Source organism: Neoarius graeffei, chromosome 25, assembly GCF_027579695.1.
Source record: "Neoarius graeffei isolate fNeoGra1 chromosome 25, fNeoGra1.pri, whole genome shotgun sequence".
NCBI classification, from domain to species: Eukaryota; Metazoa; Chordata; class Actinopteri; order Siluriformes; family Ariidae; genus Neoarius; species Neoarius graeffei.
In genome coordinates, this window is record NC_083593.1 from 51535701 (window position 1) to 51562699 (window position 26999).

Consider the following 26999-nt stretch of genomic DNA (forward strand, 5'->3'; position numbering starts at 1 on the left):
CGAGGTGCTGAAACGTGCAGGTACGCACAGTAACTAATAATGTCAGAGATGGAAAGTTAAATGATGTACAGTACATGAGATAAAGGACAGATGATAATATTTCATAAAACATCCCAGTGAGTCTCGACTAAATGTCCAGGATCGATCTGGTTTGGTTTGGTCACTGATCTGTTCATCGGTGGTCCTGGTTCAGCTTCTTTTGGACTCTAAATATATCATTTTGTTTTAATTATTGTGTACAAGATCAGCAGTGCTATAGTGTGATGTGAAAGTGATTTACCACCCTGAAGTGCTTTATTCCTCTTATAGTGCAACAATTACACTACTTTTTATCCACTTATGGATATGTTTAATGTTATGGAATATCCACAAGGCAGTTGTTTCTGTATTTGTGTTCCAGTAGCTACAAAATCTTAACGTTAATAACAAAAACCACCCTGGTTTAAAATGTTTAGTTTGAAGGGAAAATGGATGCTTTTGGCCAAACTGTTAACATAAGCTATATATCAAACCTTAAATTAAGGAAATGTAAATTGGGGAAAAACAAAAATCCTTTAACATCGTTATTTAAACATGTAGAAAAGCGTTTAAAAATAAAATCTCAGACAACGTGCAAGTACACAGACGATGCTTTTATTGGTTTGGGGTGAGACGGTCGGAGAAGCTGTTTGTTGGTTTTTATTGGGCCACAGCGTCAGACTGCAGTGCTGTTGCTGCGAATGTGGGCCAGAAATCGAGGCCAGAGCTGCAGTGACGCCACACTATCCTGCTCGCCTTGATTTATATCTCCTGCATCGTCCTGCTTTATTTTGGGACTGAAGATGCAATGTTACAGCATCAGTGAAGAGGAACAGGGCAAGCCAGGTGTGTGTAGGGAACCAGCTGATCTCTATCTGCTAAATTTAGTAAGCTGTAAGTTGAGTTTGCATCAGGAATGAAAATTATTTAATAATGAAATTTATTCACAGCAGGTGAAACAGCCGTGAACATGGAGTAAGAGGAGCAGGTTTACACCTTGTGCACCTGCTGAAAAAAAAAAAGCCACACCTGAGAAACTTAATAAAGAAATGGCACACATGATTACAGCCTCACCTTCTGGTCTGTGGTGTATTAATGTAGATAAGTACAACCTTATAGATCATATTATAAACTGCTTCAGATCTGAATGCAGCTTGGTTTAAAAAAAAAAAACTGCACCAAGACAAAATCCCAAATGGCTTCCTATTCACTATAGAGGCTAACTGCATAGGATGTAACAGTAGTTCTGAAGCCTCTGTACATGTGTATGTATATATACAATTTTGCTCAGTGTAATTAATCTATATTTTAATTCTGAGCACATCAAGTGTCCCAGCATTTACTACACACTACATTAAAAGGCTTAAATCCATTACATGTGGATGCTGATGTTAATCTAACTGTAAGCCAGCTGTGTAACTTGTTTGAGGTGGAATGTTTTAGGATTGAAGCTTGTTCATGCCTTCAGTAAATAAAAATCAATCATGGTACATGTTTGCATAATGTGCCTGATATGTAACTAGCTGGATTAGTGTATAGCAATGAGGTGATTAATGGGGTCTAGAGAGCTTTATTTACTCAAAGTGTATTCAAAAGACCCCCCCCCCCAAAAAAAAAAAAAAACTAAAATCAATGAGCATCAATAAGGCAAATCTCCCCCAAAAAAAGATTTTTATTTTTCCCCTCCCATTTTATCCATGACAAAAAAAGAGTACATGTTTACAATATACACACCAATAGTTCTTTGGTACCTAAAAAAAAAAAAACTTAAGGCAACTACAGCAAATCTAAAAAGGTCAAAATGCACAGCAGCAAAATTGCCACTCGCTCAGGTGTTTACAGCAGTAACCGCACGGCCACCATCAATCCAACAGGGGGCGCTAATAAAAAAAAATCTCCAGATAGAACTCCTTGCTTCATCAAAGCCTACACACCCCCACTTTTATATATATAAAAAAAAAAAAAAATTACCAAATAGCCAACTGATTAGCATGTTGAGAGTGGTCATACTAATCACCGTGCGCACATGACTTCTTTTAAAAAGCAGCATCTAACCCTGAAGTGTGCATACATGTATACACTAGCGTACACGTTAGCCAAGAACAGCAGGTGTGTCTGGTTTATAAAGGTTCAACAGGCAAGCTGAAGCTTAGCAGGATTAGCATATGACACCAACAAGAAACACTGCACCGCCTGATCAGATGCTATCAAGTTTTACAGGAGAAACGTTAAGGTTGTGTTTGCAGCATGAATGAAGTTTACACACTGGTTCTCATCTCATTATCTCTAGCTGCTTTATCCTGTCCTACAGGGTCGCCACCAAGTGTTAAGGACTAAACAAACACCCTTTTTCCTCCATCTCATTTGCATAAAAAAAAAAAAAAAAGGACTAGAGCTGGTGATGAGCCAAAACTTTTCAATGCAATTTAACTTTTGATTCATCAACATTTCTGTATTGTTGCTGGTTTTGTGTCGAGTTATTTTACTTTCCCCTCCCTCTGATCTCAGCAGCCAATCAGAGCAGAGCAAGCCTGCAGGAGTAGAAGTTAATATAAGGACACTGAAATAGGAAGGGGGGAGCCAATTCTATTAAATACCACCAGGGTAAATTGTGTAAATTTTGCTAAAAATGATATCCCTCATATCACCCCGTTCTAGTTACAACATTGACGCAACACCTCACAGCACTGGGTTCAGTGGTCCCTCCTTTGGTGACATATTTAAAATATAAAACTGCACTGATTTCAGCTGAGAGAGTCTGTTAAAATATAAATGTACGTCAGCATGTCTGCACATCAGGGTCATTTTGAAAGGCTGCTTCATATCAGACTGGTCATGTACGAAGCCTCTAGTAACCTTATGTCACTTCATCAGTATTCAACAAGAGCGCTGCATGGCAACAAAGCATGGAGCGACCATATGGAGACTGGAAATGTTTAGAGGACATTTCATTAATCAGAGTGCAGCCAGATGCAGAGGGATCACTCGAGGACACTGCTCAGTTTCTGCCACAGAAGTTTCACGGGTACAACAGTCTAACTAACCCCAACATTTGGTGGCATTAATTAGGAATCTGATCATGACCTGTTTCTCCCCCCTCCCCATGACTTAACTGATTCTTTTCCAAATACCCATTTCATGATCTGAAATTATGCCTTCAATTATTTCATTTACCAACTCAACCATGTTAAATACAATACACGTATTGTATTTAAAAAAGTGGGATGGTGTGTAAAACATCACAATACTTAAATACCATTTTGAATTTGGTGAAGATTCCAGCACTACATTTAAACAATCAATTGATCTGTGTGCTGATGCTACAGACAAAGCAATTTAGCGCAATACAGATATAATAAGAGGTCATTTTCCAGCACTATATTGCATTTCAAATGAAACAAACGTGATCAGTGCATTTCTAGATCCAATTCAGTAAAGCAGGGTAAATGGAAACAGCCTGCCCCAGGGAAGGAGGGGGAAAAAAAAAAAAAAAAAGTCAGTGCATTTGGATGTAAACACTGACACTAATCTGGGAGGGGAAAAGAAATCTCCAGCTGACTTTCTGAAATTCAGTCTAAGGCTCCCAGCTATGGGCAATTCACTGTACGTTAAATATTCACAAAGGAAGTGTCAGGACCTGCACAAGCACTCCTCACACACTCAACAGATAGGGAATGGAAATAAAATCCAAACGGACCAGTGACCTCGTTTACATCAAAATACTGCTCTAGGCAGAGTGTTCAGTGACTGATTTGTAATGAAGTTTAAAGATGTGAGACAGCTAATACTGCACTGCAATTACCCCCCCCCATATCAACTTAGGGGAACAAAAAAGAAAAAAGTTGATTAGTTATATGTACATAATTACATTTTTAAAAATTCTGATCAATTTACAAAAACATGAGTAAATATGTATACATGGCAACAAGTTACCTATTTAGAAAATGAATAAGGAAAAAAAAAATTACAAAAGGAAAGATTTATACAATTTTTTTCTGCTCCCTTGGCATGTGAACCCTGGTGCATATGCGCACACAGCACATGGATGAGTTGTCACTGCATGCCGCAAGCTAAGAAACATAAGCCCTAGTTAGAAACCAAAACAAAACCAAAAAAATCAGTATTAAATCAACTTTTAGCTCCAGTGATGGTGGATATTGGAGCACTAAGGGCAGCGAGGCAGTGAGAGATGGCAGAACTGCCAACTCTCATGCATTCTTAGCTGTGAATGGTGGAAGCTACACTACAGCAGGCTCTGAGGTTTTAGAAAATGACGAAGGTGAAGAGAGCCATGATGGCGGCGCTGATGAGACCAGAGATGGGCACGGTCACAAACCAAGCCATGAAGATGTTGCGGAAAAGACGCCAATCTACGGCTTTCCGGGAACGCAGCCAACCCACGGCTACCACAGAACCCACCTGAGAGAGCGAGAGAGAGATTAGACACTATCCACTCACCATCAGATTACAAAGAAAACACTCCAATTAATCCTGTACCAAATGGAATAGACGTAGGTTTGGAATTCCCCCCCAGAACTGTAAACATTTACATATGCATGCGAGAAGTCAGGCATATTTCCGTTTCAGTGCAAAAAATCATTTCAAAAGCTCAGAAGTAGAAGATCCCTCTGCCACCACCAAGGCTAGTCCTTCTTGTTAGTAATACATATGCCTGAAATCCCCTTACACCACACTTCAAACAAAAGGAACCTACTGAAGAAAAACTCAGGTCCTGACCCTGCTGCAAACTTGACCCATTTGAGATAAATTCCCAAACTCGGTTTGTCTCCTGGTTACAATAATGCCATATAAATCCTACGTTCGGGGGCGTCGTGGCTCAGGTGGATAAGGCGCCATACCATAAATCCGGGGACCTGGGTTCGATTCCAGCCCAAGGTCATTTCCCAATCCCCGTGTCTCTCTCTCCTGCTCATTTCCTGTCTCTACACTGTCCTGTCCAATAAAGGTGAAAAAAGCCTAAAAAAAAAATCCTACTTTCAACTCATGACACTCAGATGACCTGAAAACATTTCCCACCCTCACCATCAGAACTAGATCGACATAAGCCGATACTCCCAAGTATCCGTATCGGAAAAGAAAAAAGTAGCATCATGCCATCTCTGCAAAAGAAACCTTCCATTTAAACAAAGTAGTTCATCAGGCACAGGAGCAACCTGATCATCTGCACATCAAATGGACTCTAGGCATATTGGTCAATGTTGACTTTACACCATGTGACCGACTCATGCGCTTTTATTATACTCGTAGTCCATTTGTATAAACCCGACTTAAAACATCAGATCGTAGACAGCAGCTTGATCTACTTTGGTGCACGTGCGCACGCATGCAGGCTGAAAAAGCAAATAAACACTTTTAAAAATAGAACAGACATTAGTTATCAGAAAAGATAAGAAAATGTAAACGGTAAAAACAGGTGTTATAGGAAGGATTTCTACAGACAGCACTACCACAAGGCTGACTGGGTTAAACACACACACACAGTGTGCACCCTGTAGTTATGCTCCCACACGGCAGTCTGGACTTCACCACCCCATTCAAATGGACCTGTGCCATTGGCCTGCTTTGCATCAGCTCATATTTGCATTGTGTGTGTCACGCCCTCACCTTGCAGTGGGTGGTGGAGATGGGCAGACCGATGTTGGAGGCGACGACCACAGTGACAGCTGAAGCCAGCTCGATGCTGAACCCACTGTAATGACAACAAGCCCGAGTTCAGAACACAGAGTGAAAATGCTACAAAGCATAGAGACGTTCACCATGTCACGAGAATATGGAGGACAGGCAACATTCAGAATGTAATGAAGTACATTTAAAAAAAAAAAATATGAAAGAAAAAGTAAAAAAGCAAGCAAGTGCACAAAAAAAGGGGAAGTACAAAACAGAAAATGAAAACAAGGGGAAGAAATTAAGCACAAAATTGATAAACCGGTAAAAGCAAGAGTGTATAAATGACCAACAGCCCACACACACCTGGAGGGAGTGATGGGAGTGAGGTCTTTGCCCATGGTCTGGATGACTCTGCGGCCCCAAACCCACAGTCCGATACAGATGCCCACTCCTCCATACAGCAACAGCCAGATAGGGGTCGCCTTTTTGGACTCCACAGAGCCGCCTTCATAAACTAGCCACAGCGCCACCAATGGACCAATAGCGTTACTGCATGAGTTAGAGAGATGCAACAAAACAGCAGATTAAAGCAGGTGATCCTGAAGGATTGTTTCCAGCACAAGCACACAGGTATTTATCATCCTGAGGACATTAAATAACTGGCACACACAACTTGTTTACAGATTAAACTGGACTCGAGCAAGACAAAAAACTGGAGGTTGCATGTTACATCATGGAAACAATCACTAGTTGCAAGAAAGTGAATTAAAATTTCACTTTTTTTTTGAAAGCAATTATACAACTACCAAGGAATAATGATTAACAATAAAAGGAGTCACTCAACACTTGATCATGCCACTGTACAACTCAAACAAAACCGACCGTGTAATCGGGAGTCCGATTTTCATTTAGCGCATTAGATCAGAAACTCATACCTGACATCATTCCCGCCATGAGCGAAGGAGCCAAAGCAGGCGGTGAGAATCTGCAGGAACTGGAATAGTATGGAAACTTCAGGTTTATCCGCCTCAGCCCTGTCCTCCTCCAGAGAGCTGCTGTTGCTTCCTCGGTCCTCCTCGGGCACCTCGAGGGTCACTTCTCCGTCTCCGAGGCTGTCTTCAGGGGCGCCGTGTTCAGCCACAGCGTTGCAGTAGCTTGTGTAGCTGTCCATACGGATCCTCTTGCGCTCTGGGACCTTGTCTTTGTCGCAGTCCTCAGAAGCGCGGAAATCAGAGTCTCTGGGTTTGAACTCACTGTGGAGGCCGATGATAGCCATGGTGTAGGAGGTGTAGCTGTTGTTGCGGCGGATGGGCCGGTCTCCGCCCTCGCCCATGCAGTCGCCTACTTTGGCAAGATGCAGCTTGTGCAGCAGGTCCTTGTAGAGACCGGAGTCTTTGTGGACAGTGTGATACTGACTATAGCCGTTGCTGGGGACATGGGTGGGGCCAGTGTTGAACTGAACATGGACCGATTTGTGAGCTGGTCAAGAGAGACAAAGGAGAGGAAAAAAAAAAATTATTTTTCTAATAAAAGCATATAAGTTGCACTGCAACACATTTTCCTTCATATCTGTACTCTGATTATAGCACTCTACTTTATAGTGGCAGACACTGGCCTGTAAAACAGAAGATGTTTTTGGACATCTTATTTCCTGCATGTTTAACACATCCTCTGCTTAAAAAAAAAAAAAAAAAAAACCCTCACCGCTCCCATTGCTGACTTCACCCTCTTTTGGCTCGGCGTCTTCCGAGTCCCCGATGTCGAAGGTGACCCTGCGTTCTTCACAAGGAGCTGCTGTTTGAGGTGCGCTGGAGTTCAGGGTGGAAGTAGTAGTCTCCTCAGGAACTGATTTGAGGATGGGACAGTGCGCCTCCGCCATCTCTCTTTTCTCCATTAGGGGGCTCTCTGATGGGCTGGAAGACTTGATCTCGCCTACAGAAGAAAGGAGGAGGGAAAGATTTGCACAAATTCCTGAACAAACGTGCAGGTTCTCTCAAAAAGGACAAAACCCACTCACACAGGCGAGTGTGATCTTCCTCTTAGGAATTATACTCGTTAAAGATGAGCTTCAAAAGGAGGTCATCATGGGTGTGTTGTAAAAGCAAACACCAGATGCCAAAATGAGCCCAGCCAAGTATTAGACAAAGCAACATGAACTCAACAGTAGCTTTCCATGAACACGGATTTAAAAAATCAAACTCCATTACATAGAACCATCATGTACAAGAAACTGCACTGTTCCCAATTCCTCCTACATTCGTCAATCCATTGGCGTTAACCAATTTAGCTTTTTTCTGCATAACTAAAGACCAGATCTGACCTCAATTCATATTAAAACTAAACTGATTTTAAAATTCCCCTTCCTCCTCTAATCCTGCGCTGGAATTTGTTCAAGTCTGTTTGCTCGTCCTGTTGCTTTAACCAATTATCAAGGCCAGTCAAACAGGCTGACATTAACTCCACTCCCAGTAGCACATGATCAGCGAGGTCAAACATGCAATCAAATGGCTTACACAGGCCAAGCTTTAGCCTGCAGACACGTCAGAGAGCCAGAGTCTTAGCAGGGTTAGTGTCCATCGGAAGAACAGCTATTCTAATCCACTAAGCAAAGTCCAATTACTGGATAACTCTGACCCAGTGACATCACTGACAGTCCTGACACGAGCTGTCCAACAGAATGGCAGAGCAACAACAGTGTTAACATCCTACAGCAACAGCTCGAGAGTTTTCGGCACTAATGTGATTGAAAAGGATCTGTCAGCCACATCAGGGTGGATTGGAAAAACATTAAATAACTTATCACTTAAAGTGCAAGTCATTACAGAGACCAGTAATCATGTAAAATACATGCAGCATCAGTCACAGCAATGTGGCAATATTTGTAATAAGTAGGACAAAGGTTGCATCGATGGCAAAAACACGTAAGTCAATAAATAAGCAAGCTCTACAATTAAATAAAGATGCTTAAGAAATGTTTAAAATTAGCCCACAATTCTAAATAATGCTTGGCTTTAATTATTTGCAGTCACGAAATTGCCAGTCGTTTATTTAGGTACTGTGTGGGCTGAAAAAGTTAACACTGTATTCCAGAAGCAAACGAGAACAGCACATCCAATACTAACTTGAGAGAAATAAATTAAAACTTGACTCACGTTCAATCTTCTTCTTGAGGCAGGGGCAAACGGCAAACCAGACGATGATTCCAGTGAGGATGGCACAGCCGATAGAGATGAGAAGGACACCCCACCAGGGCAGTTTATCAAATCCCAGCACTGCAGATCCATCGTCAGCAGGAGACACAGGAGACAGAGAGGGGGACAAGAGGGAAAGGAGAGAGACACGAAAGGTGGTTTTGAGACAAAAAGGGCAGCACGTGCTACCAGAACAGATTTCTGAAAAAAAGTATCATTCAAGGGTGTGACGGGAGTTATATAATCCTTACTGTTAGTAGTGTTAGAATTTGGACACGCGAGAAGGAAGGGGAGTTTGAGTGGGCAACTGAAGGACAGATTTAAGAATCCGATGACACCCATGTTTGTATTAAAAATAAAAATTCAAAAAAAGGTAGCGAGTTCAAATTACTGTGATAGCTACCAGCGTCATCTGCAACCAAGTGGCAAATGTGGCAGTTGGGTATGAAGCCCAAGCGTTCGTCTGGCTTGCGTAATAGCCAAGGAGATGGTGAAACATAGCACAGCACTGTTAAAGATATACACCAAGGACATATTGCTAAAGAGACTTCTGCAGGGTTACAGATCACCATCCAGCCCTGTGGAGTTCTGGGTCAGGATAGAAAGTAGGAGGGGATGTAAAGTGCACCACTCATGGAAGATTGGTTGAGAAATCTATACATCATACACAGGGATGAATGCCAAATTAAAAAGGCACTGGAACAGACAGGTTAAGGCTCAATGTTAAACGTTCAAGACAGCAACTGCATCCTTGAGACTTTTTAAACTCATGCTTGTGTATAAAAGCATATGGAATCTGAATTAACATTTTCTTTCTCATTTAAACAAATGAAAGCATCTCCAGTTTTTGAGCCAAGTCACTTCAGTGCCAAGACTGCAGAACGCCAATGTGACCAGCATACTGAAGATGAATGCTGGCACAGGAGGTGGCTGTTAGACTCTGCAATGTGTGGACTAAAAACACAAGTCAGCAATGCTGTAGTGGTGAGGGGAGAAAGGGGGAAAAAAAAAAAAAAAAGGTTGGAATGAAAGGACAGAGAGGGGGAGAAGTGAAGTGAATGCGTGTGGAAATGTTCTGGACGAGACCGGTTACAGCAAGCCTGGTGGCTCTCCGCCTCCTGCGCCGACTCACGTGCTCCTGCAGCACACTGCTGCGACGTGCTCCACTTACACTAGTCAAAGAGAAAGGACTGACTGGGGTGGTGGCAGGTTTTTTTTTTTAAAGGGTAAAGTCAGAATGCCTCTCTTTCACAGCCAGGCATGACTCAGTCCCTCATGGAAAAGGCTTTACAGGTGTATGAGAACAGTGGGAGGTCGTCAGGACAGCATCAGCTGACCAAAAATAAAAGAGCTCACATCTGAGTCTTTGGGAACAAAGGCTATCGTTTTTGCTAGGGGTGGGGGTTGTTTACTGTAGTCTTAGTTTTTTGTTTTTTTTTTTTTAAAAAGGAAGGTATGTACTACTCATCACATGAGAACAGACCATTACAAAAACAAGGACATGCCACCACACCACAACCACGCTATGGGATAAACAGAGAGAAAATGAGTACAGCTAACTTAAACACCACCTTCACAGACTATAAACCCCCACTAAACCACGGCTTCTATTACACAACAGCTGTTTTCAGAGACAGAGGAGTGCCACTCTTTATTGCCATGACTGTCTGATGACTATTTATGATTCAGTCAGAGAAAAGGGGTAGTCGTTTTAGTTTTGCAGGAATGTATAATCTTGTATAATGTTGCTGCGCTTAACGAGTATGTGAATGTTTTTTAAAAAAAAAAAGCAAATCTTATCTACAAGTCTATTATAGGGAAGCATTTATCCACGTTTATCTGTTTAGCAACAGGAAATTGTAGCTCTTATCAAACTTTATGCATGATCACCACATGGTTCCTGATCAAATCAAACATTCCATATGAAATCAAGAAATTCAACCAGGTTTCAAAGTCAACCTTGTTTTAAGTCCATTTCACATTGAGGACTCGTTTTAAACGTTATATCATAACAGCAAACAAAATCTAACAGGATGCTTTTTTTGCTTAAATTGAGCCCATCAAATGTTTGTTTGTTTTTTTAAAACACAGGCAGTAGGAACAAGTTGTACCCACTATCGGTGGCAAAAGAGGTTAGACACAAACAAGTGCGCATGCACAAATCCATGATCAGAAGCCTGTTTCTGTTTAAACGCTCGGATTCTGCAGCAAATCCAATTTCCACTTCTGGAAAACTGATTCACTCCTAGTAAGGTGTTGTTCAGGGAATGAATCGAGTCCGAGTTTGCTCTTTTAGATGAGCAAAATTGAAAAAGCAAACCATGATCTGCATCTCCCCACAACTGAACGAGGCTAAGAACTTCTTTAGTCCAGTTATCACTGCAATTGGTTTGGGAACACCTGACTCAATAGTTTAAAGGCAGAGAAGTTTGACAAGGAAAGGCACTTGAGAAGAACTAAACACTGAATCTGCCATAAAGCAGTCTTGTCCAGATGAATGCAACAGCGCAAAACACAAGCCCTCCTACTTGCCACCGATTGTGTTTAGACGGTAAGCAGGAACAACTTACGCCTACTGGTGTCAAGTTGCTCCAGAACAAAATCATGTTTAGATTGATAGCTGTGCCTAGGTAACTTCTCATCCCATTATCTCTAGCCGCTTTATCCTTCTACAGGGTCGCAGGCAAGCTGGAGCCTATCCCAGCTGACTATGGGCGAAAGGCAGGGTACACCCTGGACAAGTCGCCAGGTCATCACAGGGCTGACACAGACAACCATTCACACCTACGCTCAATTTAGAGTCACCAGTTAACCTAACCTGCATGTCTTTGGACTGTGGGGGAAACCGGAGCACCCAGAGGAAACCCACGCGGACAACATGCAAACTCCACACAGAAAGGCCCTCACCGGCCACGGGGCTCGAACCCAGACCTTGCTGTGAGGCGACAGCGCTAACCACTACACCACCGTGCCGCCCGCCTAGGTAACTTGTCCCAGGAAAAACTTGTTTCAGCACAAGTGACTGCACAAGCAGGAAAAGTGAGTGATTCTAATATAGTTAAAGCTGGTAAGACAACATTTGTGCAATAGCTTCCAATCAATTAAAAGGAATGCTACTTTGTCAAACATAAGTCACAAGAGCTCCATTTGGTTGCTATATTTCCTAATATTTAGCTGTACTCCAATTTCTTAAAAACAAATTGTTAAATGTACCACTTATGGAATTCGTGCTAAGGAATGTGAGGTCAATACATTTCTGTGATATTGTGATCAATTTTAAATAACTTAAAATTGGCTGGAAGCCACTCATTCAACATTGAAATATTGTACTGAAGCTTGTAAAATGTTAAATACTTGCCTGTTAGCAAACCTTTGTATTGTGATGGAAAAATTATATATCTCTCCACCCATATATGAAATGTGTCATAATACCCACCCCTGGATGGAAAGGTTTAAGTTGGTGCTCTTGAGCTCTCCTAACACCAGTGCTATATTTTTATGATATTAAACATTATATTATAGAGTTTTAGGCAATTCATCATGAAAAATCAAACCTTTGTAGATTTGGAAATAAGAACATTTTAAGGCATTGGCATGGATGAATTATACACATGGCTCATTACGTGATGTGTTTAGATTCTACTGATCAACAGGAAGCCATCTTTCAAATGCAAGTACAACACACTGCAATCAAATGGCGTGTAAATCGAGCTATATCATGGCTAAAGGTCATGTGAGTAGCAATTAGGAAGTTACAAGACATTACACATGTAGAGGATCTGGGACACTAAATCAGTCTATTATCTACCAAGAGGAAAGTCATTCTTCTTTGCGGTTCTTAAACAACCTTGTTCGTTTAAGACTCCATCTTAAATTAAAGCCAATATGATTTTCTATGCTGTACTTCACAAGGTTATACAAGTTATTGTAAATATTGCCTGTATAACTTGTAGGTTTTCAAATTGCTTTGCCAGTAATTTGGAGCATGTCATCAAACTAGGTCTAGAGTGACACCAAACTAGGCATCCTAACCCTAAATGAAATGGTCAGTCACCTCTTTTCAGTTTACTTTATCCCAGGTCACACTGTCACATCCTAGCTAGAGGGACATTTGAAAGCTTTTTTTTTTATATAAATACAACAAAGGCTAGTGCTAATAATGGCAAGTGAAATCCAAAAAGGCTCTCCGTGTTATGCAAATGAGAACATGCAAACAGGTTTGGTCAGGCTGCAAGTGAGCCAGGTCACTATTCATGTGAAGCCCAACACAACACAAGCTGGCAAGCCATTCAGACTCAATCCATGGCATTGTAAAGGATCATTTTCAATTTTGTATAACAAAAAGAAAAGGATGGTGCTCATGGGGAGAACTTTCCAGGCAGAACTATTTTGTGAGGGGCTTATTTCTGTTAGATTCCCATCAACACCACCACTAATCCCAACAGAGGCTTTAAAACAGTAAACGAGTTAAAATAAAGCCAGAACTGGGTGGGACATGCTGAGAAATGAGACTTTGTACCACAATGAGGAAGTGCTCTCTATTACTGGACTGCATTTTTATAGGCTCCAACTAGACGACCACTTCAAGCTCACCAACAGCAGTGAAATGATGACTCGCAGCATGCAGCAGTTCTCATAATGAGCTGCTACACTACTAATTTTTTTTGCACAACCATGTTATTTGCATTAAGCTCTGAGAACATTCCTCACTCCCAAGCCTGCAGCGCCTTGGCACAACACATTAGAGTGGTGGAAATGATGGCAGTGCTTTTCATGTCTTAGCAAGTGATGGGATAAATTTTGTACTGCTGCAAACAAAACAACTGGTTTGTTTATCTCTTGCATTTGTGTTCAGTGTAAAATTTAGATGAAAAGCCTGTATAGTGGTACAAATCACCTAAAGGAATCAGGCGTCTTATTTATTATAAATCTCCGGCTCAACCCTAATCTATCCGATGCTTTGGTGAGCACCAGATGTGCAAATGGGGTTGGGTCAGAAAACAGTGTTCCAGCCCTCCGGGTACAAGAGTCATGATGTTTGAGAAAGACCTGGTTGAACCAAAGTAAACTGTACCTAGAGGGCATTTAGTCATGAAGGAAGGTCTGCTGCTTCTGAAGCTAATCCAGAAGCAAAATGCCATGAAGTCAAAAAAGTGGGCCAAAGCTCAGGAGCTAATCCTCACATTAATCTGGTTCCATTATGTGCAAGTGAGAGAGAGAGGAGAGTTCGGTCTAATATCAGATTACAAAGCTAGATGACATGTCTAACCTCCACACCTCAAAAAATGAAATTCAAGCCCTTTTCATGACTTCTTTTAAAACCTGTCTTATTTAAAACTGCATCAAACTGTGACCTGCATTAGGAAAGTCACTTAAAAAAAAAGCTACAAGTTTTTATATTAAAAAAGGCCACTGATACAGTGACCAGCTTCAACCAAGCTTTTGCTCAAAAAATTAATTATCCAATAAACACACTAATTCCTTGTGTAGTTTGGCTGTTTTAAGATCAGTGTGTGTAGGAGGGTATGTGATGGTGTACATGCATATGATGCACCTTCCCGTGCCTAATAAGAGTGCATACATGGTACACACTCCTATCTGTGCATCTTGTCATACTCTGGCCTGAAGCCTTCATATATGGCCCAGGCCAGCTGACTTCTTGCATTGTTGATCCCTGTAGGTAGAAGAAAACAAAAAAGGAGCAAAAAAAAAAAGTGCTCATTTAACAAGAGTCCAAAAAATTATCTACAGAAAAAAAAAAAAAAAAGGCTACTATGATGAAGATTCAGTTTGATGGACGACAAGTGTACTCCATTGATTTTTGTTCTTTCCTCTGGGTTCAAAAAGGACAGAAAGCCTGATACAGAAGTCAAGGATGTATTTATACACATTTAAAAACACTGCAAAATCACGTCCATCAGGATTCACCGGTTAGAAATCTTAACAGCAGTGTGTCATTCTGTTAGGCCTCAGGTTAAGGAAAGTTACTAACTTGTGCAGAGAGATGGCTGTGACAGGAGAATAATACTCACTCGGTGCGCCTGTAAACATGATGGAGAACAAGTTGATTCCCATAGTGACAGCATAGAAGACAGGCAATGCCCTGAGTCCGTTGGGAACCGGATCCTTCTACAAACATGAAAACAACGAGAAGGGAAGGAAAAAAGGAACCCATTAATGATAAAGTGCAGCCATTATTGCTACAAAAATCACAGAGACGTCAGTATAATCTGCGCAAAAACAAAGAGAGACATCTGTTTTAGTGCGGTCTCTCTGCTCTAGAATGTCCTCGTTGCCGCGCCTCAGCCATTATTCTAATTCACCCTTTGAGGTGACTCATGGAGAGCGAGCAGGGAGAGGTTTCCTGTTCTTACCTTCTGCAAGATAAACATGCGGACAAAGTAGAAGAGAATGGCAGACATGATGCCAGACAGGAGTGGGGAGAGGAACCAAGATCCAACTGTAAAGGGGGAGAAGAGAGAAAAAAATGAATACAGGGTACAGTTAGTTCATGAACTGGTCCTGATTTAAAGGAAGCCTCAGATTAATCATGTGCAATTCAGACACCTCAAACCTGAAAACTGAGGCATAAGTCACTCAATAATGAATACAAGACTGATCCTTTTACAGACAAGACTATGTCTATAAAAGGATGAAGCAAGGAAACAAATCTGGTTACCAACAGTTCTGCAGTACAGATGGAGAATAGAAAGCAAGACCTTCAAGAACATCAGTAACCAGAACTACTTTTGTGAGGAAGTTACATAAAACCCCCATAAAGAGCTTTAGCAACAGAGACTAGCATGTTCATTTCAAATATCTATTGACAAAACCAAGTAACCACCCTTAAAGTGCATATCGCAGGTAAATTCAGGAGCAAGATCAATGTAATTCTATTTTATATTAACTTTGGTCAAATATCGGTCACATTTTGCGCAATTTTTTTTACCTTGCACAATACCAGAAAAATTCAGTTGAAATCAAGCCATTTGAGGTGAAATGGTCCGCCTCTGAAAAAACTTGGCATTTGGATTTCACGGCAAACATTGATTTTTGTGACGTCACGTGCAGGACGCCTCCTTCTGAATCCTATGTCAGCACTGGTTTATGAGAAAACAACCTGGTGGTTTTCTGCAAATTTCAACGTTATCACGTAATTATTAAAATGGTTATCAGATGTACTGTAGGAAGGTGTAGCAACACCAATCGTGATGGGATTAGTACTCATTGTTTCCCAAAAGACCGGACTACGAGAGAGAAATGGGAGCACTTGGTCTACACAGGATATGCACTGAAACCGTGCAAGCTCTCGCAGCCTGCTGGCGCTTCCGCAGGTGATGTCACAAATTTGGCTCCAGACTCCCTTGGGATTTTTCCAGACGCATTTTGTTATTTTATTTTTTTCTGCTGTAGACAGATGGCCTTGTGCAAAGTTACCCTTCTGGAGGAGTGTGTAAAGGGACATTCATATTTAAAAATAAATAAATAAAAAAATTGGTCCAGAATATGCACTTTAAGCTGATGACACACAGGGCAGCTTTTTGGGCCATGTTGCCAGGCAATTTTGCTTTGACACTTTACTGTTGAGATCAGGCAACAATTTCTATCGGAACGATTTTGATCCTTCTGGGCAAGTTTTCAAGATCATCCAATCAGATTGCTAGCAGCAAAATCACATGACCACCTGAGAGCTTCTGAAATTTTCAACAAAGATGGCAGCATCTCTGGCAGTGGCGCAAAGAAAGAGAACTTGCAGTTGTGTAAACCCAGAGTGGTGAATTTACCTCATCAAATGCTTAGAAGACCAACAGACAGCCATTGTGCGCGCTCAGATTGTAACAAGAGACCGATTTAGTGTGTGCAAACTGTTGTTAGCTAACCACCGCTCCATAAAGATGGAGTGGGATTTTGCCAACATAGCTAGTGATAACCTTCAGCTAACTATGTAGGGATAACATTAGCTCTCTTGCATCAAGTTAAAAAAAAAAAAAAAAAAAAAAAAATGAACAGCTCATGATTATTTTGAGAGTTGTAAGAGATTGCTTAACTTACCGTCTGATCTAATTCACATACAGAGCACGACTACTTATGGAACCCGAGGGCGAAACAGTACAAATTTCAGGATCTAAAAAAAAAAGGAAGCCTTCCAAAAGCTCAGTCAGCCCCTTTTCCTCCTCAGCAGCCATCTTCTGCTCCATGTCCCTTTTCTTTTTTGCTGAGATGAATTAAACCATTATGTTTTTGCTATTATGCTTGCGATGTGGCAGTTATAAACACGTGATTGAGGCTAGTAGCATTTTTAAAGGAGATTTAAAGTGTTAACAGAATGTGGTTATTTCTGACTTAATGTTAAAATAGTGGCAAATTATCTTTTGACAAGAGTATCTATTCAGTTTTGTTCCAGAAGTGATACTTGAGTGAAATAAAGGCTGAAGCCAAGACAAAAATGACTGCTGCAAATGTTTGTGTCCATCTTTGCGGTGTGATTGGTCACTGCCAATTGTCTGCTGTCCTAATTAGTTGCCATGTGTTTCACCTGGTTGCCATCAACATTGCCCAAAAAGCTGCCCCATGTATCAGCAACTTCTGGGCTTCCATTACAAGCGAATTCCCATTGTACTTGTTTTACAATAGAATGTGACCACAAAAATATATTAGTCTTAGGTCTTAACTGTATTGTTAATTCTACCTTTCACAAGTTGTATATAATTCTGAGTAATGAAATTAATTAGTGACATGTTGTACATTAGCACTTGAACATGTTTTATTCCAAAATGCTCTATGACAATCTTGTATATAAACTTCCTTCAGATTTTAGACTAAAAATATAAAACTGATAAAGACCTGATACTCCATTTACACAGACTCACCGATTCGCAAAAGCTCAAACCACCGGACTCCCTGTTGGCCTTTCGCCACCAGTGAATAGCCGATAGTGGCTCCCACGATGCAATGCGTACCAGAAATGGGCAATTTGAGGAAAGAAGCCAGCAACTGCCACACAGCAGAGCCTAAAGATTAAAAGGGGGAAAAAAATAATCACTGTTTATAATTTACTATAAAATTACAATGCATTTATTTTACTCAAAAATATAAACCTTTAACAGACGGGCCACTTACCAACCATAGCACTGACTGATCCGGCCATGAGAACATGCTCCGTGCCATTGTACATGTTCACATCAATGATCCCTTTGCGTATCGTCTCGCTGACTTTGGCTCCCAGCAGTACTGATCCCAGAGTCTCGAACACGGTAGCAAGGATGCACGCAACTTTCAGGGTGACCACGCCAGAGCCCACAGCAGTGCCAAATGAATTGGCGACATCATTAGCGCCCACAGAAAAGGCTAAGATAAAGGCTATGATGAACCCAACGATTAGGAGCCACAGGTAGTCAGTCAACGGGCCTTGGGTGACTTGCGCAATGGCGCTCTGTGTTGCTGTAGCTAATGTTGTCGAAACCATTTTGTGCAATAGCTTTCTGATTCTTCTCTTTCAAGTTTTAAATAGCGTCACAATCTTATAGGGTTAAAAAAAACCTGCCAATAAAATAAGCCCTTAATTCAAGCAGCACACTAGAATTGTTTAAATAACTGAGGTACTAGTGTTTCTAAAGATTTTTTTTTTCTGAAATTCCCCAAACCTACCTACCTTCGCCCTCTGCTCAAACAGCAATTTAGAGCAAATCCAGACACTAGTGAGAGAATCTGCACTGCTGTAAGATGTAAAGTGGTGTAATGCTGAGGGAGAGGGTGGAGTGAGGGGGCTATTGCTATCCTCTGAATATACTAGTGCTGCTACAATGCGTTTTAGTTTGGCCGATTAGGCAGACGGAACGGACATCCATTGTGCAACAGACAGGATGGATGAATGGAAGCTCATTCCTGAAAAGCAAAGAGAAAGGAGAGAGAAAAACAGGAAAGATTTCCCCAGATTACATAACTAATACTAATGTGATCAATGCATCAGTATCATGAGGACTTGAAAAAGTACAGATATTTTCATTTAAGGAACTTCAACTTCGTCCACTCACAATCCAGGCCTGAATTTTTTTGATAATACTACAAAAATAGCAGAGGATAGGATACATGCTTACAATTATTCAGTTTTAATGCAGCATATCTGATTTTCTCCTGGCATACAAAGGACAAGCTCGAGACAAATTCTCAACCCCACGACATTACTGTGGAAACAAACACATTTCACTGCTGTAACATTCCTGAGCTTCCACATTTCAGCGATCAGGTGTACGGTATTAATGCAATATTGTTAGACACTTTACGTAAATTATCGTCACGACCTCACGAGTGCCCTGTTTGGGAGTCGGCTGCTTAGATAGGCAGTGTCTAGGTTTTTACAGAGCATTTGTGTTCAGCTGATAAAGTGTGTCCTATTTAAGAAGGCAGGATATGGACAGCTGTCTTCAAGTAAAACACTTAACGGTTTCGAAGCTCAGATTCAGAGCAGAATCCTTCCGGAGGCAAATGAAGCACGATTGGGAAAAGTTTGACAAACATCCCCAAGAAAGCAAGAAAGAAAGACAAAGAAAAAAAACCTAGAATGAAATGATTCAAGGGCAAATCATGGCTGTAGACTTTCCAACTCTTCTCAAGGACACAAAAACATGCTCATCAGTGGGCTAGGTAATGAATTTAGGATTTGTTACAGCTTCTATGATGCAAAATTAAAATTTAAGGACATTTAATTATGAGAAATGTCCAAACAGGCTTGGTAGGTGTCACCTGCCTATTTTAGGGAGTACTGAATTTCTTTAATTCCTCCCCTGGTGCAATCTATGCAAGAGGTCAAGTATTCCCAGCCTCATCCAGATGTGACTGGTCAAAAAGAAGCAAATGGCAGCTCAGATTTCCAGCAGCATATCCCTGAGCTTTGCAAATAATTTCAAGTCAATAGAAATAACCTGTAGGAAACAAGCGAATAGAAAAGAATGCAGAAGGATTGTGGGTCAGGAGAAAATAAGACTCTAAGGTAACCAGGATACAAGGAGTTAAATGTGATAAACATTTAACGCCTACTAGTACCTACTTCCTACACCAGTCAACAATAAAACATTTCATTCCCAACTCAAACTAGCAGTTGGGCTCAAGTACATGCTGGATATTTTAAGAACTGCTTTCGCCTGAATCCAGACATAACAGACACCATGTAGACTAAGCAAGGACTTAGACACATGGTAAGCATGCGTCATGACCACAGTGGACCCAAAGTAAAGTCTCTGGTTTGGCCTGGAACATGCAGGTAACATCCGTGTAGGTGGTGATCAGACTGACAGAGAGCCGCCATATGGGAAGACTGAAGACTTCTTGCCATGTAACATCTGCTAAGAAATAGCAGCTTTACAAATCTCTTGTAGTTTAGTTCAGCTGGAAATTTAACAAGACCGGTTTTAGCTTTAAGCATCAGTGGTGGTCATAAACCTTGACGACAGCTATGGAACTTGCATTTTACTGCAATATTCATCATAGCATTATATTACTCCAACCCAACAGTTCACTTTAATTAACGTCCTTGAGATATTAAACTCACGCTGCCAAAAGCCTGACAAAGACAAAAAAAAAGCCACAACCCTGAATGGTTAATCTATAAACAAAAATCAATAACTACAGTACAGAGTCAATGCTATCAAAGAACATCTATAAAACAAGAAACAGTTGTCATATGCTGCCATGATTACGTGAGGTTTTAAATGGTGCATGTTTAACTTGTGTCCGGTCTTTCAGCACTTTATCCTAATTGATAAGGCTGGCAATTAAGGGTTATTTAGAATGGGCAGAAATTTAATCAAAACTTTACAGGACAGGTTTGTGGATGAAAAAGAAAACGTTTTAACTCCCTGTACCTTGCTTTTCGGTATCAGGTGTGCTGGAAACACTAAAATGTGCAAGACAGGAAGTTCATCAGGATCTAGATCGAATGTCAGGAACGAGGAAAGGGCCTTGTAGCGCGACAAGTTAAGAACAATGTTGACATGGCCTAGTACATGATAACTTTTGTACCCCCCTACATAGTTTACAACTTGGACATTTTTCCTCGACAGCCATGATTGACAATTTCTTGACTTTCTTCCTCAACAACATGCAAGGACACGAATGACGATGTGTCAGGGTCAAACTTGCATTGCCAGCTCCTGAGTGGCAAGAATTTCTAGCACTGATGTCCTAATCTGACGTGATGACCATCATGAAAGAAAAAACATCCTGTAGTCTGATCCTGGCATTAAAGCACCAATGGACTTCAAGGGCATGATTCATCTGTGAATTGAAACCGATCACGTTTCTTAAATCACAAACCTATTAAGTTTAATCTAATGTACGGGAAATCAACATGCCAAAATGCAATCTTGCACTTGTGGCATTGCTAGAAAATTACATTTTAAGAGGTTATATTAAAACCAGTTTAGACTTTAAAGCAACGTCTAAAAAACACTTATCAGTACATTACAGTCAAACAGGGTGGAGGTGGTCTCAACTCACTGCTATCTTTATTGCTCAATGACAATAGCTGCAGCTCGTATTGACTCACAGCCACATCCCTCCTGTTCACTTCCTCTTTCACACACGCTAACCGGCTAATGCAGCTGACGTCACCAACACCAAAATTTTTGTTCGCATTTAAGACCTTTAAGGACAACAATTACACTTTTTTTTACCACTTCTATGGATAACGAGAGCAAATAACAGCATACCGCGTGTCTGCGCTCGATAATCCAGATTAGCCGTTTACCGAGAAGCTAAACGCGGCTAATTTACGGAGCACGAGACCGGCTCAATGCTAATAATTCTTTATTCACACAGCGAGACTGGCTTTTAAACCTCTCAAATTTATTTCCCCTGACTGCAAAACAATTTCAAAGTAACTTATAATCGTATTACGATAACCTGGACATCGTTTTGTGTAGTGTCCAGTTCGTTATCTTAAAACACAATGAATTAATGATGGGAATTCCAGCCTCGTTCAGTGAGTCAGATCAATTGATTCATTTTACCACAAAGACTCGACTCTTTAATCTAAGATTCTGATGCGGCGCTTTCTCCAGCAGTTTACCAAGTATTATTATTATTATTATTACAAAAACATTGCATTTTGTGTAAAATTATTCCTGGATACGTTTGCATTGAACTTGCTTTGAAGAACGACTCGTTCGGATCACACATTCATTCAAACAATGAACTGCTAGCACCGTTCACATTTTGGTACGGATTAAAGATAAACAATAGTGTATCGTGATAAATGGTATTTAACAATTAAAAACGATTTTTTTAAAAAAAATGTATTTCACAAGAACAGTTCGGAACCGATTCACTTTCTTCACACGTGACATAACAACCGTGAAAAGGAAATAGACGTAACTCGAAATACACTGCAGCACCAAACTGCGACATAAATAAAAACATTTATTAAAAAAAAAAAGTCACCAAAAATCAATGCCGTGCTAATGAATGGAGATACGTTTGAGCTTCCTACGACTAGTATGTTAGCTAATTTAGATTAGCCTAGCGCGCGCGCGCCAAGCAAGAACAACCCATACAAACAGGAACAAGTGTCACAAACGGAATTAAATTCTAAATACCGTTTTATGACAAAGTAAACAAAACACTAACGTATCATATTAGAGAAAAAAATGGATCTTACCACGTTAAAAGAGATGATGGTGAGCTGCTCTTCGCTTCTTCTTTTCTCTCTCTCTCTTTTCCCTCACAGACAACGCACGCGCGCCCGCCTAACGTTTAGATGTGAGCGCGCGCTCCGGATTTCAAATTTAAAAAAAAAAAAACTATAAATTTCAAAACTACACTGAATAAATTCGAGTTTCGGACGAAACCAGTAACAAATACAAATATTAACGCGAAGTCGCTAAATCACTTTTAAACTGCTGAAATCAGTCTCGGAAAACCCGGTTTAAGAGCAAATCCGCTCCGCTCGTTTTATAAGGTCTCGCCGCTTCCACGCGCTTCACGAAGGCGGAAGTCTCGCGTTTTTTGTTTTTTTTTTTTAAGTGTTACGTCCACGCCTGGAAACCCCGCCTCCTTTTCATCCAGGGATCATGGCCGCAGCCAGCCCTGAGGCCCTCGCGGTTCAGACCTCGGTCATTTTTAAGAGCTGAAAATACATTTGTACGCTAAATATTCAACTGGATAAAAAAAAAAAGAATAACATTAAAACGTCTCCGTAAAAAGTGCATTGTTAATTATGTTAAACGTTGATTCTGTGTGTGTTTGGTGCGCGCGGCTCTGAGACACGGTTTTTCCATGGGAACCATCAGCGCACTTTCATCAAGCTGTTTAATTTACATTTTCGAAGCAGCACAGTTGTAGCCTGCCTTGTTTGTGATTTTAAAAAGAAATCATTAGATAAGCCAAAGCAATAGAGTGGAAAGTTTCAACTATGTTTGCCTTGGATAACTTTGCCTAAAACATGGTGGTGTATACTGATTATTTCCCCAGAATTTTTTTTTTCTGTGTGTAGGTGTAACGGATGCCAGATTGTTAATGTATCTGTTCCATAGGCTACATGGTTAGGGTATCTTTTGTCCTCATTGCTTGGGCCAGATCAAACCATTAAACAAGCTTAAATTATTCTTACTCTTGCCACATACATGATTCTTTTTTTTTTTGTGCAAAACTGATGATATTCAGTTCAAACACCATTAAAAGTAATTTCAGGAATAGATCTCTTGTGTGGCGTGTAATTCACCCCTCTCATTTAAATATGTCGAAAATTTTTCGGCACACGCTTTGCGCATCACGGACCTCGGTGATTTTAAAATGCTGCTCCGGCCCTGACAGGGAGATTAAAAAAGCCCTGCACCGTACTGGATTAAACTGGTTCCAGGCTAAACTAACATCTGACTGAAATGAGCCACACAGATATCTCTGTATCTATGAATACTTCGAATTACTTTGTTTTAAAATTGTACTTTTTAAATTCAAGAATGTTTTTATTTGTATAATTTTATTCCACAAAATTATCTATCTATCTATCTATCTATCTATCTATCTATCTATCTATCTCGTTCTTTTCAAACCTAGTAGAGCGGTGGCTATCTTTCAGCCATTACAAAAGTAGAAAATTGTTTCAATACGTAAATTGTGCATGAATGGTTACTCAAACTTCCACTGGAAAAAACTGAGTTGATTCCCGATTACTTAGTGCATCAGATCATGCGATACTGTTCCACAAGTATAGACACCTTTGTCCACAATTATCAGCACCTTTGTCCACAGTTATCGGCACCATTCGATAATTATCAACACCTTTGTCCACAGTTATCGACACTGTTCCACAATTATCAACACCTTTGTCCACAGTTATCAACACTGTTCCACAATTATCGACAACTTTGTCCACAGTTATCGACACCATTCCACAATTATCAACACCGTTCCACAATTATCGACACCTTTGTCCATAGTTATCAGCACCATTCGTCAAGTATCGACACCTTTGACCACAGTTATCAACACCATTCCACAATTATCGACACCTTTGTCCACAGTTATCGGCACCGTTCGACAATTATCACCACCTTTATCCACAGTTATCGACACCATTCCACAATTATCGACACTGTTCGACAATTATCGACACCTTTGTCCATAGTTATCAGCACAGTTCCACAATTATCGACACCTTTGTCCACAGTTATCGGCACCGTTCCATAATTATTGACACCTTTGTCCACAGTTATCGACACCATTCCACAATCATCAACATCCAGATGATTATTTATTAAAAAAACATTAATCGGTATGTGGTATTAAGTTAACAAAACATAGTTTTTATTTAAAATTTATTTTACATAGATTTATATTTAGTACAAAATATCTTTTATGTAAATATATCAATGTCAGTGCTTATGTAAATGAGGAAGTAATTGTAATTTTTGTAAATAAATGAACTGATAATGTTTAACCTGTGTCAGAAAATCTTTTTGTTCCACTTTCTACCCACTTTCTAAGTATTTTCATAGATCACATTTTGTTAATGGGGCGGCACGGTGGTGTAGTGGTTAGCACTGTCGCCTCACAGCAAGAAGGTCCGGGTTCGAGCCCCGTGGCCGGCGAGGGCCTTTCTGTGCGGAGTTTGCATGTTGTCCGCGTGGGTTTCCTCCGGGTGCTCCGGTTTCCCCCAAAGACATGTAGGTTAGGTTAACTGGTGACTCTAAATTGACCGTAGGTGTGAGTGTGAATGGTTGTCTGTGTCTGTGTGTCAGCCCTGTGATGACCTGGCGACTTGTCCAGGGTGTACCCCGCCTTTCGCCCGTAGTCAGCTGGGATAGGCTCCAGCTTGCCTGCGACCCTGTAGAAGGATAAAGCGGCTAGAGATAATGAGATCAGACATTTTGTTAACTATTCATTGTTGTTTGTATTAATTTCTAGTTTTGTAGTTTACCAATAAACATCAACAGGCAATTGATATTGTAACCGCATGAAAATCCAGGTCAAAGGTCGCATCTCATTCCTTGAACCAAAATATAAAATGTCTACTGATATTGTAATATGTGGTCGATATTTACAACAAACTGCAAAAAAAAAAAATCTGAATGGAATCGAAAAATCTGAATATTTCAAGCGTGTAATTTTTTTATATGCTAGGAATTTAATTCTGGTCTAATTCTATTTATTGCAGTAGGATTCCAAATACTCTACAGTGGTGCTTGAAAGTTTGTGAACCCTTTAGAATTTTCTATATTTCTGCATAAATATGACCTAAAACATCATCAGATTTTCACACAAGTCCTAAAAGTAGATAAAGAGAACCCAGTTAAACAAATGAGGCAAAAGTATTATACTTGGTCATTTATTTATTGAGGAAAATGATCCAATATTACATATCTGTGAGTGGCAAAAGTATATGAACCTCTAGGATTAGCAGTTAATTTGAAGGTGAAATTAGAGTCAGGTGTTTTCAATCAATGGGATGACAATCAGGTGTGAGTGGGCACCCTGTTTTATTCAAAGAACAGGGATCTATCAAAGTCTGATCTTCACAACACATGTTTGTGGAAGTGTATCATGGCACGAACAAAGGAGATTTCTGAGGACCTCAGAAAAAGTGTTATTGATGCTCATCAGGCTGGAAAAGGTTACAAAACCATCTCTAAAGAGTTTGGACTCCACCAATCCACAGTCAGACAGATTGTGTACAAATGGAGGAAATTGAAGACCATTGTTACCCTCCCCTGGAGTGGTCGACCAACAAAGATCATGCCAAGAGCAAGGCGTGTAATAGTCGGCGAGGTCACAAAGGACCCTAGGGTAACTTCTAAGCAACTGAAGGCCTCTCTCACATTGGCTAATGTTAATGTTCATGAGTCCACCATCACGAGAACACTGAACAACAATGGTGTGCATGGTAGGGTTGCAAGGAGAAAGCCACTGCTCTCCAAAAATAACATTGCTGCTTGTCTGCAGTTTGCTAAAGATCATGTGGACAAGCCAGAAGGCTATTGGAAAAATGGCTTGTGGATGGATGAAACCAAAATAGAACTTTTTGGTTGAAATGAGACACATTATGTTTGGAGAAAGGAAAACACTGCATTCCAGCATAAGAACCTTATCCCATCTATGAAACATGGTGGTGGTAGTATCATGCTTTGGGCCTGTTTTGCTGCATCTGGGCCAGGACGGCTTGCCATCATTGATGGAACAATGAATTCTGAATTATACCAGTAAATTCTAAAGGAAAATGTCAGGACATCTGTCCATGAACTGAATCTCAAGAGAAGGTGGATCATGCAGCAAGACAACAAACCTAAGCACACAAGTCGTTCTACCAAAGAATAGTTAAAGAAGAATAAAGTTAATGTTTTGGAATGGCCAAGTCAAAGTCCTGACCTTAATCCAATCGAAATGCTGTGGAAGGACCTGAAGCAAGCAGTTCATGTGAGGAAACCCACCAACATCCCAGAGTTGAAGCTGTTCTGTATGGAGGAACGGGCTAAAATTCCTCCAAGCCGGTGTGCAGGACTGATCAACAATTACTGGAAACGTTTAGTTGCAGTTATTGCTGCACAAGGGGGTCACACCAGATACTGAAAGCAAAGGTTCACATACTTTTGCCACTCACAGATATGCAATATTGGATAATTTTCCTCAATAAATAAATGACCAAGTATAATATTTTTGTCTCATTTGTTT

General features: G+C 40.5%; 1 protein-coding gene across 1 annotated transcript; it reads right to left on the reverse strand.

Annotated features, from left to right (window-relative positions):
- Positions 1-1672: 1672 nt before the first annotated feature.
- On the reverse strand, positions 1673-22810 carry slc20a1b (solute carrier family 20 member 1b). The gene is made up of 11 exons (XM_060908097.1): positions 22492-22810; positions 17958-18722; positions 17708-17848; positions 15212-15297; positions 14870-14966; positions 8799-8918; positions 7351-7578; positions 6582-7125; positions 6010-6195; positions 5644-5728; positions 1673-4437 (listed from the first exon to the last, which is right to left on the reverse strand). The coding sequence occupies exons 2-11, from the start codon at positions 18301-18303 to the stop codon at positions 4282-4284; spliced, it is 1989 nt and encodes a 662-aa protein (XP_060764080.1). The 5' UTR covers positions 18304-18722; positions 22492-22810; the 3' UTR covers positions 1673-4281.
- Positions 22811-26999: the final 4189 nt, after the last annotated feature.

Bases quoted from the DNA above. Each gene is read 5' to 3' on its own strand.
- slc20a1b (XM_060908097.1), bottom strand. From the start codon at position 18,303: ATGGTTTCGACAACATTAGCTACAGCAACACAGAGCGCCATTGCGCAA. The intron at 14,967-15,211 runs GTAAGAACAGGA...TCATGTTTGTAG, and splicing joins GCATGTTTATCTTGCAGAAG to AAGGATCCGGTTCCCAACGG. The intron at 8,919-14,869 runs GTGAGTATTATT...ATGGATCTGCAG, and splicing joins CATGTTTACAGGCGCACCGA to TGCTGGGATTTGATAAACTG.